The sequence below is a fragment of the Arachis ipaensis genome, chromosome B01 (genome assembly GCF_000816755.2).
Source record: "Arachis ipaensis cultivar K30076 chromosome B01, Araip1.1, whole genome shotgun sequence".
Lineage (NCBI taxonomy): Eukaryota > Viridiplantae > Streptophyta > Magnoliopsida > Fabales > Fabaceae > Arachis > Arachis ipaensis.
The window spans coordinates 121,782,125-121,795,199 of NC_029785.2; the positions used below are offsets into that span (position 1 = coordinate 121,782,125).

Genomic DNA, 13,075 nt, shown 5'->3' on the forward strand with positions numbered 1-13,075 from the left:
GGGTCTAATGGCAGAGCAGAGAAGGGGGTGAAAATGGTGCAAATACTTTACAGCATGGTGGTGGAGGGTGGGGTCATGAAAGGTGTATATGTATAGTTCCTATTATTATTTCTATTTTTCTCTAATCCTTGAATTAGTGATATGAGACTGGAGGTTAATGCTAATCATGATTGTTTTTGCATTTTTCTTTTTGTTTTATAACTCTGGATTTTGATTTAGTGCTTTTTTAGCAAAATTTCATGATTGCCATATTGTTTGTTTAATTAAAATTGGAGGATTGGCCTTCTATCTTTGCACTGTACTCCCCCACGCTTTCCTTTTTTCATTTTTACCCCCGTTATGTGCTTATTCCCTAGTTGATTTCATTTCATTCATTACAATTGGAAGTGCTGCTTCCACTTCAGAGTGTCCCTATTATGTGGGTTTATGTTGGTTACTCCATCACTCTTCACAGACCATTACTGCTAGTTATAAAATTTGCATCAATCACACTTTCTTTGTTATTAGATAAGATATGATTTATAATAATGTGGGTCTAAATACTTCTTTTGCTGCTTAATATCTTGGACATACTGTAGTTTGGATTCTATAACGTCAGTTATGTTCTTACAGATTCTACTGCATGTGATCCTTTGTTTACTTTATTTAAGGGGAAGATTGCCATATGAGAATGTATGTATAAGCATTGTAACTTGATATCATATATTAATTATTATTTGGGGCTGTGAGTGCCATTTCATTATTTGTTTTGTTTTGTTTCCTTGTGAGTTGTGATTATCTTCTTTCCTTGTTTAGCTTGAATCCTTTATCAGCATGTTCTTTCATACCAACACAATTTTCAGTATTTGGTCCAAAAAGCAAAGATTGTTCCAATCATTGCTTTTTATGTACAAATTTGTTTGGGAAGTGATCCCAAGATTTCTTCTTTTTTTTTTTGCCCTTTTTCTTTTTCCTTTTAAATTTTAATGCTTAATCAATCATAGAAGTCATAAAAAGCAAATGTAAAATAGAAAAAAGAAAAAATATATATTCAGTTACCCACAATCTGACAACATACCTCATCTTTTTTTTTTTCATTTTGCTATCCTTTATTCTTTTGTTTATGCACTCAGCTATTTTGCTTTTTCCACTTGTTGACTGCTTTTTTATTTTGTTTGGCCTAATTGAAATGTATATGAAAAACATTCTTATTTTTGTCACAAGCTTATATGACTCATTGTAATTTGTGCAAGCATGAGTCTCTTAAAGTATTAGACTATATCACTATGTAGCCCACCACATTGAAACATATGTGGCCACAACACTTATTTAATCACAAAAAAGGAAAATTCCTTCAACCTTGATTATTTGATCATAATAGTGATCTCTCCCTCTTTTCACCTTTCCTTTCTCCTAGTTTTCAGGCTTTAACAATTTCCTACTATTTTTTTCCCTGTAGATTAGTAGAGAGAAGAAAATGTAGATTAGAATATGTTGCTGACAGCTAGAGAAACCAATTTGTTACATGCCTTTCACTGATACCGAAGTTGTTGTTCATAAAAAAAATAAAATTTTATCATCTAGTAATCATTCTTCTTAAGATAGAAAAGCTAATTGCTCCACATAAAGTTTGGCTACTCATTCACATCATTATTGGCCTAATTAGTGCACCAACACACCCCAATCCCCACACTGAAAATATGAAAATAAACAATGGAGATAGAAGAAGAAACCAGAATAATCCCTTAAGGTTGTCGGTGGAACATATTCACAGGTCATTGCAAAAGTGTAGATAAGTTTAAGGTGTTGTCCATAAATTAATAAAATGGATCTTACATTGTCATCTTTCTCTCCAAAATCATATAACTTAAATTGACCTTAAATTTAATGCAGATCATTCTATTAAGATCAGGATATACCAATAAACCTTTAGAGTTTATACCTGAGAAGAACTAAACTTGTTCTTTTACTAGTTATGTAAGCCATCTTTGTCTTGGCTTTAACAATTTCGATTGTTCCATTTACTGAAAAATCTTAGTTGATGAATTAGACCAAATAGTTATTATAATTAAAGGGGACTTCAGGTTGATGCTATGCAGTCTATAATTGTTTTGTATCTTCTTTTTGGTCGGGAATCAAAGATTATTACTACACTTTTCCACCAGGTTGTGTCACTAAGCTATGGGATTCTCATCTATGATCTATGTGAGCTAAGGTTCACACTTTTTTTTGGCATACATTAGAAAATAATGGCTAGAAAGGGACAGCACCTATTTGCTCAAATATATAGCAGCTGTTATGAGGTCTACTACTACAATGTAAGTTTATTTTATAAAGAGTAGTATTAATTGAATATCTAAAAGTCCAAAATTTAGTTATTTACATGTTAAAGGAATATCCTTTTCTTATATCAACTATTGCATGATATGTTGGTTCAGAAAAATGTCACAGCACACTTTGGCTTTTTGCACAGATATCTTGTGATTTGTCATTTGTTTCTTTGATCTGTTGGGACTTGTACCTACTACCTAGGAGATCTTTCTATCTGCCATAGATCTTTCCAATCTTTAGGTAGATCAATGGAATTTCATTGAGCTTTGTAATTACTTTTATTTTAACAAATAAGAAAGAAAATATATATGCAGAGGAAGACTTTCTCTTAGTTCATGGATTGCACTATCTGGTATGTTAAAATTTAATCTTCTCTTGTTTCTTACTTCTTAGTAGTTATCATTAAAGTGATGTTACTAATGCCTAAATGATAAAAAAGAACTTATTTTGTGATTTTTTTAAAAGGTAAACCACCAAAAATGCATTCAAATAATTTTGGCGCGGACAAAAATGCATCCGAATTTTATTATCAACAAAAATGTCCTTAAATAATTTTAAAATGCGACAAAAATATCTAACATTAAATATGTATTTTCAAAAAATGCTTTAAAGATTGAATTTTGATGCGTTTTTTGCAAACATGATTAGAAAAATGAGATGTTTTTATCCTTAAAATTTGGTGATTTTTCCGCTGAGTATATATTTTTTTGCGATTTTTTTGTCAACAATTAATAATACTTTTAAAAAATCACAAAATATATACTTAGCGAAAAATCACCAAATTTTAAGAATAATAATATTTCATTTTTCTAATTATGTTTGTAAAAAATCGTATCAAAATTCTATTTCTAATGTATTTTTTGAGAAATACATATTTAATGTTGGATATTTTTGTCGCGTTTTAAAATTATTTGAGGGTATTTTCTTAATAAAGAAATTCGGGTACATTTTTGTCAGCGCTAAAATTATTCGAGCACATTTTTAGTAATTTACCCCTTTTTAAAATACTAAAACTTATTTTTGTTATTTTTAAATCATATTTGATATCTAGTTAACAATTACTTTTACATGTTCAAATAACATCACTTTTCTCAATATCTTAGAAAAAGCTACTTGCTTATCTTTGGGTGTGGTGTTAAGATGATATGAGTATCAAATGTTAAAGTTAATGTAACACAACTCATACTTTGTTACTTTTTAGTTTGAATTTAGTTTTGAAACATACAATTTTACATAGACATCCAATTACATAATGTTATGTCAGAAAAACTAACTATATTTTATATTAATCACATAAATGGTAATAAAAAAAACAGATGTAGTTAGATAATTATATAAAATATTTTGTACTACAAATCAAAATTAAACTCTTTGGGTTTTAACATAACTAAATAGATATTCTAAAATGAAAAAATTAGTAAAATAATGTGAAGAAGTAGATTAAATTCATAACTCCCATAAAATGTGTGTTTCATTATCCTAATTTAAAAGTGATTAACCTTTCATACCACTTTTCCAACTTCTTCACCTTAGTCTTGATCCATAAATAAATATAGTAGTTCTCTTGTAATAATCAGTCAATCAGCTACCACATTGCTATTAAATTTTCAAAGTGTATGCGCCACAAATTCACATGTTGGTTATCCAACTTGTGTCATAATTGATACGTCAGGAGGACATTTTTGTCATCTTAAAGCTAAGGGACGGAATGATAATCTTGTTATTCAAGGATCTGAATTTTAGAAGAATTGTGTCATGCCAGTCTTTGACATCAAGAAGACCAAGAGTCCGTCTAAAAAAACAGTGGTGCTGAAAGGGCAACAACTCATAAGGCCCATTTGGGGATTTTATTACTTTAAATGTATTAAACCCCAATTAAATCCTTATCAATAATTGTACAGTATTTTCAATGGGGATTAGATGTTTAAGTCAGCATCAAAGGTCATGAATACAATAATTAAGAAACAAATGTATTAATTTATCTTGTCAAAATTAACAAACTTGGATTGTACAATGAAAACAACCTTGTCGAAACTGAAATCAAATAATGAAAAGATTTGACTACTTAAAATTGACCCTAATCTACAAGTACATGTCATTATCAAACCTAACACAAATTCACATTACATCTGATTTTTTTCTCTTGTTAAAGTCGTTAAAAGTATGGTGTATTGAGGTTGAGGAAACAGTGAATGTACATACATAATAAAAGATTTTATAGTTTCCTCAAGAAACTTCAATAGCCTGAAATAATGAACATGGTTCAGTTTAGGGGGGGATGATGATGAGTGAGAAGCAGCACACTTGGGGTCTTGCAGTTGATTGAACTGTTTCCTTATTCATTTGAGGTGCACATCATGTTTGCAATGATCTATGATCTCTCAAACTGCGCTTCCTTGTGTTCTAAGCAACTTCATCTTCCACTCCTTTTTGTGTAAATCACTTTAAATATTCGCTTTTTGCCGAGCAAAACCAGGCTGTATAATACAACCAAAAGTATATGGAGACAATGCAAACAAGAAAAATAGATTTGTTATTTGCTTTGGTTACAAAAAATGAATGCTGTATTGATTTTCACCATTGAGAAGTAAAGATGAAGATAAACATGGGGTTGGTGAAAATATGATCAATTATGAAAATCTTAAAATTTTCATAAGGAGCAAGAAAGTACTATACCTGAAGAAGCATTGATGGAGGGGGTGCAGTAGTAGGTTCAGGAATGACATGACTTCTGGTTTTTCTGCCATTAAATGTTGCAATCGATGGGCTGTTAGATGTGGTTATGTCCCAAAAGCTTCTCTTCTTGGCAACTTGGACTGGTGATCGAAAGCGATGGCTTGGACTCTTCAACTCGCCATTGCTTGACTCCTTTAGCCTTAGGCTAGCCCTGGTCACCACTCTCTTCCTTACTTCTTCTGCTGTTGTTGCTGCAGTGGTTTGAATTCCACCCTTTTGTGAAAGCTCGCGAATAAGATCATCTTTTTGCTTTAGCTGCAAACTATGATCTTTCTTCATTCTCTCGATCTCTGCCTCCAGTGCTTTCACGGTTCGGTTAAGTGTTCTCACAGCTAGCTCAGCTCCTTTCTTCTTGTTGGATTCTGGAGTGAAACAAGTTCCCGAGAGGAAAGAAGATCTAGTCCTTCGTTTTTCGTTAGGCTGTGTGGATGTTGGAGGAGTAGAAAGAGCTGAAGCTGAAGGCGGTGTTGGAGAGGATTGCGCAGCCAAGGACTGTGCTTGAACAGTCAACAATTTCTGTTGCTGCTTCGCTAGCTGCATTCTCAATTCACGATTCTCCTTTTGCAGCTCGATTACCAACTTGGCCTGGTCAGTTTCTGTCTCCGGCACTGGCAATTGATCCTCATTAGCATCTCTTACCTGCATGAACAGATTACCTTATTTATTCAATGCCATCACAAATATGTTTAGTTTTTGACATGCTGATAGTGTGATACTACTTTCCTTCCAAAATATTTGTTGCTTTGAAAATTCGTATAAAGATATAGAGTTATAAATGTGTTTAATGTACAACATGATGAAAACTTCAGAACAGAGGGAAGTAATAGCTTGTAATGGTAAAGAGGATTCAACCTTTGTCCGAATCTCCTTGGCTCTATCGGCCCAGTGAACAGTATTCTGTGTTTCGCCAAATGAGAGGTTACTTGGGCTTATGTTCGCAATCATGATAGTGTTACATGTTCCTCCTAATGAGTCCTTGAGGAGTTGAGTGAGTTTGGAATTCCTATATGGTATGTGTTTTTTGCCTTCCACAAGAGCATTTATGCAGCTGCTTAGTGCAAGGAGAGACCGGTTTATGTTAGCGCCCTCAAGAGATCTAAGTGTTCTTTGATCTGTGGCAAGAGCTCTCTCTGACCCTGCAAGATCAATCAATGAGAGCTTTCCCACACGATTAACTATATTCATCGCTGCATCCCTAACTCGGTATTCAATCACAACCTATATGTAACAAAAATAAGGTGGATTTTGTTAGTGAGTAGAACATGTCACAATCATAAGGTGGATTTTGTTAGTTAGTCACCTGCAAAATTGCATGGGAACGCGAAGATGTTTCATTCGCACGAGTTGGTTCAGTGGTTCTGTTCTGATTTCCTTGTTGCAGCAATGCCATAACCTACATCAACCAACCAAAGTGAATAGAATGTTAAATAAGGTTCAAAGTTCGAACTCAACTACTTATAAACTTGGAATTCACTAAAAGGGATGAGAACATTACTTCATCTGTGGAATAAGCTCTATATTGTGTAAGACCTGCTGCCACAATCCCCTATAAAATGTTTGGACAATGTATCATCAGATGTCATTAAAAAGTATAAGGTAATGCATAGTCAACTTGGATCATAAAATTTTTCATGTTTGAATAATATTACTTATGTTCTTGAATCATAAAAGTGAACTCAAGCACTCAACCTGGGGACCAAAATTCGTAAACTTGAAACTCAGGAATTCATGGGGAGATTTTATGCAAATTTTCATGATCTCGTCATCATAATCATGGTGGCACAGGTAGCAAGCAATATGATAAACAATGGCATTAATTAAACACATTAACCTTCTTCAAGAACTTACAATCACATCATAAAACTTCCATTAACATCTCCCAGCACACATTATAAGCTTTCAGTAGTGGTTTGTCGAATACACAATAATAAGCTTCTATTTGCAAGGTGAAGAAGCAAACCTGTTTATCTTCTCTAAGAACCAGAGGCCTTCCAGGGGAAAGTAAATCCCTAACTGTTTCATTGTAGACCTCAAGATACGACAGATGAACAACATGGTTCCCATCACAACTTCTCTGCCTGATTTTGCTAAAAACATCTTTGATTGCCAATACCATCACTCCAGGATTCTCTACGGTGCCGAGCATGGTGTAAGTCTTTCCAGCCCCCGTGGCACCATAACAGAACACTGAACCATTCCTCCCTTGCAGAACTGCTTCCACTAGTTCTGAGGTCCTGAAAATTTGAAAAGTCAATGCACAAGCCAATAAAAGATTCTTGAATGCTTGCTGAATAATATTAAGCACGGAATAGAATGAGCAATTTAGAGTTTCAACTATTTAGGCCTCAGATTCTTTTAACAGTCCCTCACCCTTTTCTTTTTAAATGTTTTTGGTATGTCAAATCTCAAAAGGCTGTCTCAACAATTTTTTAATCATAAACAAATTTGAATTTGAATTCAGTCTTAGCTGATTCACAAAGACTTAGTTTCAAAATGAATACAGAAAGAAGCAACATTGATGGTACTATCAATGTCTACATTCTTAAACCTACAAATTTCTCCAATATGGTAATCAACTAATCATAATTCATAGCAATGAAGTAAGTAACATTGATCAATAGATGAAAATTCAGCAACTTTGCAAAACACAAAACGAGAGCAAAATCAACACAGAACAAAGCACCAGAAAAGAAAGATTTCCAAAAATAGCAACTAAAGCAAGCTCTTTTACCTAAAAACCTTTGATTCCAGTTTCAGCACAGAACATGAAAATTATTGAAAATTTATTAAAATCCATAAAATGAAACTCACGTAGTTGAATAAACTTCTTGCTGAGTAGCCGATTCAGGAAACGCAGCATCAAAAGTGAAGTGCCTTCCACGAACCCTATTCAGCCTCAGATAATCGTTCTCGTTCGCAAATTCCGTTAGATAAACGTCACGGCGATTAACGACCCTAACGGAGCACCGTGAACCCGCTTCTTTCTCCTTCTTGTTCATAGGCCTAAGCCTCACAAACACGAGGATCCTGCTCCCATTCCCATCCACCTTCCCCTGTTTCTCCGAGCTCTCCTCCGCCGCCACCGCCGCCGCCGCTGCCCCCATCGACAGCTTCCTAGCCACCGTGTTGGAAGCAGAATCCGAAACCATTGTTGTATTTTTCGTCGTTGTGGATTTTCTCTGGCACGAAAACCCAACGATTCGGTCGGTTCCAAGAACTGGAAGGTTCTCCTTTGTGTCTTCGTCGGCGGCAGTGGCGGTGGCGGCGCGTGATGGTGGTGGTGGTGGTGGTGGTGGTGGTAGTGGTTGTGGCAACACGAAGGTTCTTGTAACGGTCGAATTTGGAAGAAGGTTGTACATTTTGTTCTCTCTCATGATTCTGCTCTCTGTTTTACTCTGTTCTTGTCTGTTGTTTTCATTGCTCTGTTCATTTTGGAACTTCAGAGAAGGGTTCTTGAGAGCTTGAGAAGCTTGCTTCTGCTGCTCGTAGAGCATTGTCAGTGCCCTAAGCTTCTCCTTCAGGCCATGGTGCGGGTTCCTCAGCCGCGAGTCCGGTTCGTCTCGAACCCGGTTCGGCGTCATCTGAGACCGTGTCGAAACCGGCATTATCTCGAGATTCTTCGGTTCTTTTGCTTCTACGTTGACATGCCAAGAAGAATTTGAGATCGACCCAGCTAAAGAGGAAGCTTTGCGGCAGTTCTTAAAGTCGGAAACTTTTCCGGCGGAAGAGTAAAGAAAGAAAGAAAGAAAGAAACAGTGTTTAGCTGAAGAAGAAAGAGTAGTAGTAGTGTTTTGTTTGCATTCTAGGTGTTTGTGTAAATTTGTGTGCGAGATTTGGAATTTTGATTTTTCGGTGAATCTGAGCCGTTGTTTTAGGAGGGAAATCGAACGAGTATTAGTTAATTGTGATATTGAAACTCAAGGTTTTTTGATAGTTCCACTCACTTTACAGTTTACCGTTTGGGGTTTGACCGTTTGAGTTGACTTTTTAGAGTGATTGAGGGAGTGGAAATAGTGAAAACTGAAAAGTTTTGAAATGGAAAAATTTGAATGGGGATTTTGGGAGTAACGGTCAAATACTCAAATGTGAAGATCCCAAACGGTTACCTAATGTGGGGGTCCACTTTGGATAATATTTGCTACTACTCCCTAATGCACGGGAATCTTACCTTCACCATAAATGAGGAATTTATTTTAATTTCAAAAAAAAAATAATATACATATATGATGTGATATATGACATATATCCAACCGATAATGTTAGGGAGATAAAAAAAATTAGCCAGAACTTGCCTTATTTATCATTTATTAATTGTCACAACAATTAATAAATACTAAATAAAATAAGTTATGGTTGTTTTTGGCTGATTTTCTTTGGTTACCAAATATTTTCATATCCAACTAAGGGCAGAAGACCGAAGGTACATAGAAAAAAATTATTCATTAATTTTAATTTTTTACATTTAAATTATATATAAATTTTAATTTAGTTTTTATTAAAATTTTATTTTAATTTTATTTTATTATGTAAATATTTTTAACTTTTTCTAATATTTCATCCTATTTTGCTTTTTTTATCTTTTTTTTTTGTTACTGTCTAGTTTAGAGTAATATGGAAGTTATGATAGAACAAACCAAGTAAATAAACAAGAAAATATCATCGATATCATGATATAATTAATTGTATTGCAAGAGTTTTAAATGTATTGAGAATACCGGTATATCAGTTATTTTAACTGTTGATCTCAATTATAAAAAATACGAAAATATTTGGTAACTAAAGAAAATCAGCAAAAAACAGGCATAACTTGCCTTATTTAGCAACAATTAATAAATGCTAAATAAGACAAGTTTTGGATGTTTTTTTTGTTTCTCTAGTATTACCCAAAAAATATATATAATATATATTAATTGAAATTAACGATTAAAACAACTGGAATACTAGTGTTCTCAGTACACTTGAAATTTTTCCAATTGTATTTATGCGAATTTGATTCTAATTGTTAATGCAAGGGTAATTTTAATAGATAGTAAAAATTAGAGTAATCCCCAAAATTGTCTTTTAGATTGGGTCCATGCACCAATGTTGCCCCTCAGTTTCTAAATGCTTTAAATGCACCCTCCAATTTGAGCTCTGTGCAAAATTCTGGTCCTTCCACCCAATTCCGGTATGACTCAGCAGCGGAGCGCTGAGCTTGCGGTTCCATCTCCACATAGCCCTTTCTCCCTTCCTCAAGCATTGTAGCCCTTTCCTTCTCTCAGTTCACCAGCCATCAGATCACTACCTCAGAACCACCGCCGCAACCCTTTCTCTTTTCTTCTTTCTCTCTTCTTTTCTCTTCTCCTCTGTCCATTGGCCTAAGGCTGAACCACCACTGCGAGCCACCATAGCCTCCACCATCTGCGACCACTGCGTCCAACTTCCTCCCTCTGCCCTCTTCTTCCCCGTTAGGTCCAGAGATGTCGAGCTTTCTTCTTGGCGAACCACCTCCGTCAGGCCCGGGCTTACTGTCGCCGCCAATCTGCCCTCTTCATCACCCTCTTCCACGCACCGAACCCTAGCCATATCACAGCTTCTAGTATCTCCATCACCACCACCATCACCTCCGGCCTTTATTCAGCGCCGCCACATCTTCCTCCCCCATTTCCTCTTCTCAGCTAAAGAGTCGGGTACCTTTATCTTTGTTCCTCATCACCGAACTACTGCTATCGCAATAGCCCGCTGCAACCACTACTCTGCCGGTGTCCTCCCCTCGTCTGCTTCTCCTTGTCATTTCCATCACCCACGATGACTAACCCTGCTCTCCTTCCTCACGTTTCGGTTTGCCTTCTTTTCCTGTCTAACCACCCTAACTTCCCCTATTAGTTTAGATTTATTTAGAATTTAGTTTTAATTTTTACCAGTTTTAGGCTTAGTTTAGTTTAATTTTCTGTTTTAATTGATTTTAGGTGGTTATGATAGGTTAATTTAGTTTGTTGGATTCTGATTGTTGCTGAAAGTGTATGAAAATATTTTTCAAGCAACCTTTTAATTCCCCTCTCATCCACCCCCTCTAATGGACAAAGGAGAAGAGAAAAGAATAGAGGAAGAAGAAAAGAGAAAGGGTTACGGCAGTGGTTCTGAGGTAGTGATCTGAAGGCTGGTGAACTGAGAGAAGGAAAGGACTACAATGCTTGAGGAAGGGAGAAAGGGAAAGGAGGATTGTAAGAAGAAAGAAGGGTAGTGGCTCCGTTGGGAGAAGAGGAGGAACGATGGTGATGGTGGAGGGTGATGAAGTCTACGTGGAGGTGGAACTGCCAGCTCAGCACTCCGGCTGCTGAGTCATGCCGGAATTGGGTGGAAGAACCAGGATTTCGCACGGAGCTCAAATTGGATGGAGCATTTAGAGCATTTAGAAACTGAGGGGCAACATTGATATACGAATTCAATCTGGGAGACCATTTTGGAGATTTAATCGTAAAAATTATGACGGAGTGTTTGTATTTATATTTAGACAATCTATGATAGAGACATATAGTTACTTTGTGAAAAAAATAAAGAGAAATGTATAAATTTATATTAAAAATTAATAAAAATAAAATGGCATATTTTTCTAATTAAGTTATGTAATTATCTATCAAAATGAATTTTTATTTTTTACCATTTCTTTCTTTACCATAACATACATCTTTGTATTTTACTTGCGACTTTGCGTGCTAATGAAAATCATAATAATTTATAAACCATATTATTCGCATTGTTTCACTAAAATTGTCCTGTTTATTTTTTAGCTTGTTGAGTTTATCAAAGATGTGATTGAACTTCCAAGGCAAGCAACACACGTGATTACATTACACAAAATTTGAATGCTACCAATTAATGAATTAACTAAGGGAGAATCAAGGCATAATTATAAACAATCGTGCCGTGCCTTACAGTAAAAATAAAAATAACCTAATAACAATTGCGCAGATATAGAAGCATTGATCTCATAATTTCGTTCATGAATGGTTTTTCAATAAATAGGTAATCTCTTTTCTTTGTGTGGGAGGTATACTAGTGCACTTAACAATGATTATTGTTAAATCCACTATTTTAGTGGGCCTTTCTTACCAAACAAAGGCTTTAGGAGTTTAGAGGCTAATTATATATCTGTTTCCTTTCGGCTTATGAAAGAAAAAAAAACATCAATGAAATGCAATGGGGCCAACAATGTTTGTTGATTGGTTTTTCCCTTTTATTTTATCCCATTTCTATGTGTTATATCATTTAGCTGCTTAATGTGAAGTGAGTGGAACATAATTAGGTGCAATGGCTATAATGAAGTTTGTGACCAATTTTAGATTATTTCCTTTCAGGTGATTACATTAACTAGTGCAAATAGATTATGATAAATACTTGTGTACATTAAATGGGGTATAAATCTTCATCATTATGCTCCCTTTTTATTGTTTTTTCCCCTAGTTTCCTCAAATTTTCTGCTATATAATGTCCCCTACATGTCTCTCTAATGAGTACCAATAATGATACACAAACCTATTAACGAATGTCCTACCACAAACTATTTTCCTTTTTTCATAATGAATTATTTTCTTGCTATTTTCTAATTGTCTCTACACATAACAAGAAACTGTATCTGTAGGCATCAACATTACTTAAACTCTTATTTAAATTTGAGGGATCTTTACAGTTAGATTGGTGGTAACTGGTATGGGATGGATTAAATGGAGTTCAGGAGAATTTAATAGACTTCAATTGTTTGGCAGTTGAAACTTGAAAGGATATTTAAGCAAATTCGTTAGAAGGATAAATTATTTTGCTTAAAATTTCAAACAAAAATGTCGATGCCATGTTTCGTTTGATCAATAGAAATTCATTGAGGAACAAAGATTTAGGCAAACAATGCCAGCTCAAACTTTTAAGGCTGATAAACATATTAACTTAATCATATCTCACAAATTTATTATTTATTATTTTGACATTCACAAATTTCTATTTTATATTTTTTAATTAGCATAATATATATTTTTTATTTTTTTCTTGTTTTTTT

At 34.7% G+C, this 13,075-nt stretch overlaps 1 protein-coding gene across 1 annotated transcript; it reads right to left on the bottom strand.

Moving 5' to 3' along the window:
* LOC107635185 (kinesin-like protein KIN-8A) lies at positions 4,262–9,101 on the bottom strand. The gene is made up of 7 exons (XM_016338582.2): positions 7,858–9,101; positions 7,007–7,280; positions 6,542–6,592; positions 6,347–6,439; positions 5,899–6,264; positions 4,987–5,685; positions 4,262–4,787 (listed from the first exon to the last, which is right to left on the bottom strand). Exons 1-7 carry the CDS (start codon positions 8,649–8,651, stop codon positions 4,755–4,757), a joined length of 2,310 nt encoding a protein of 769 aa, XP_016194068.1. The 5' UTR covers positions 8,652–9,101; the 3' UTR covers positions 4,262–4,754.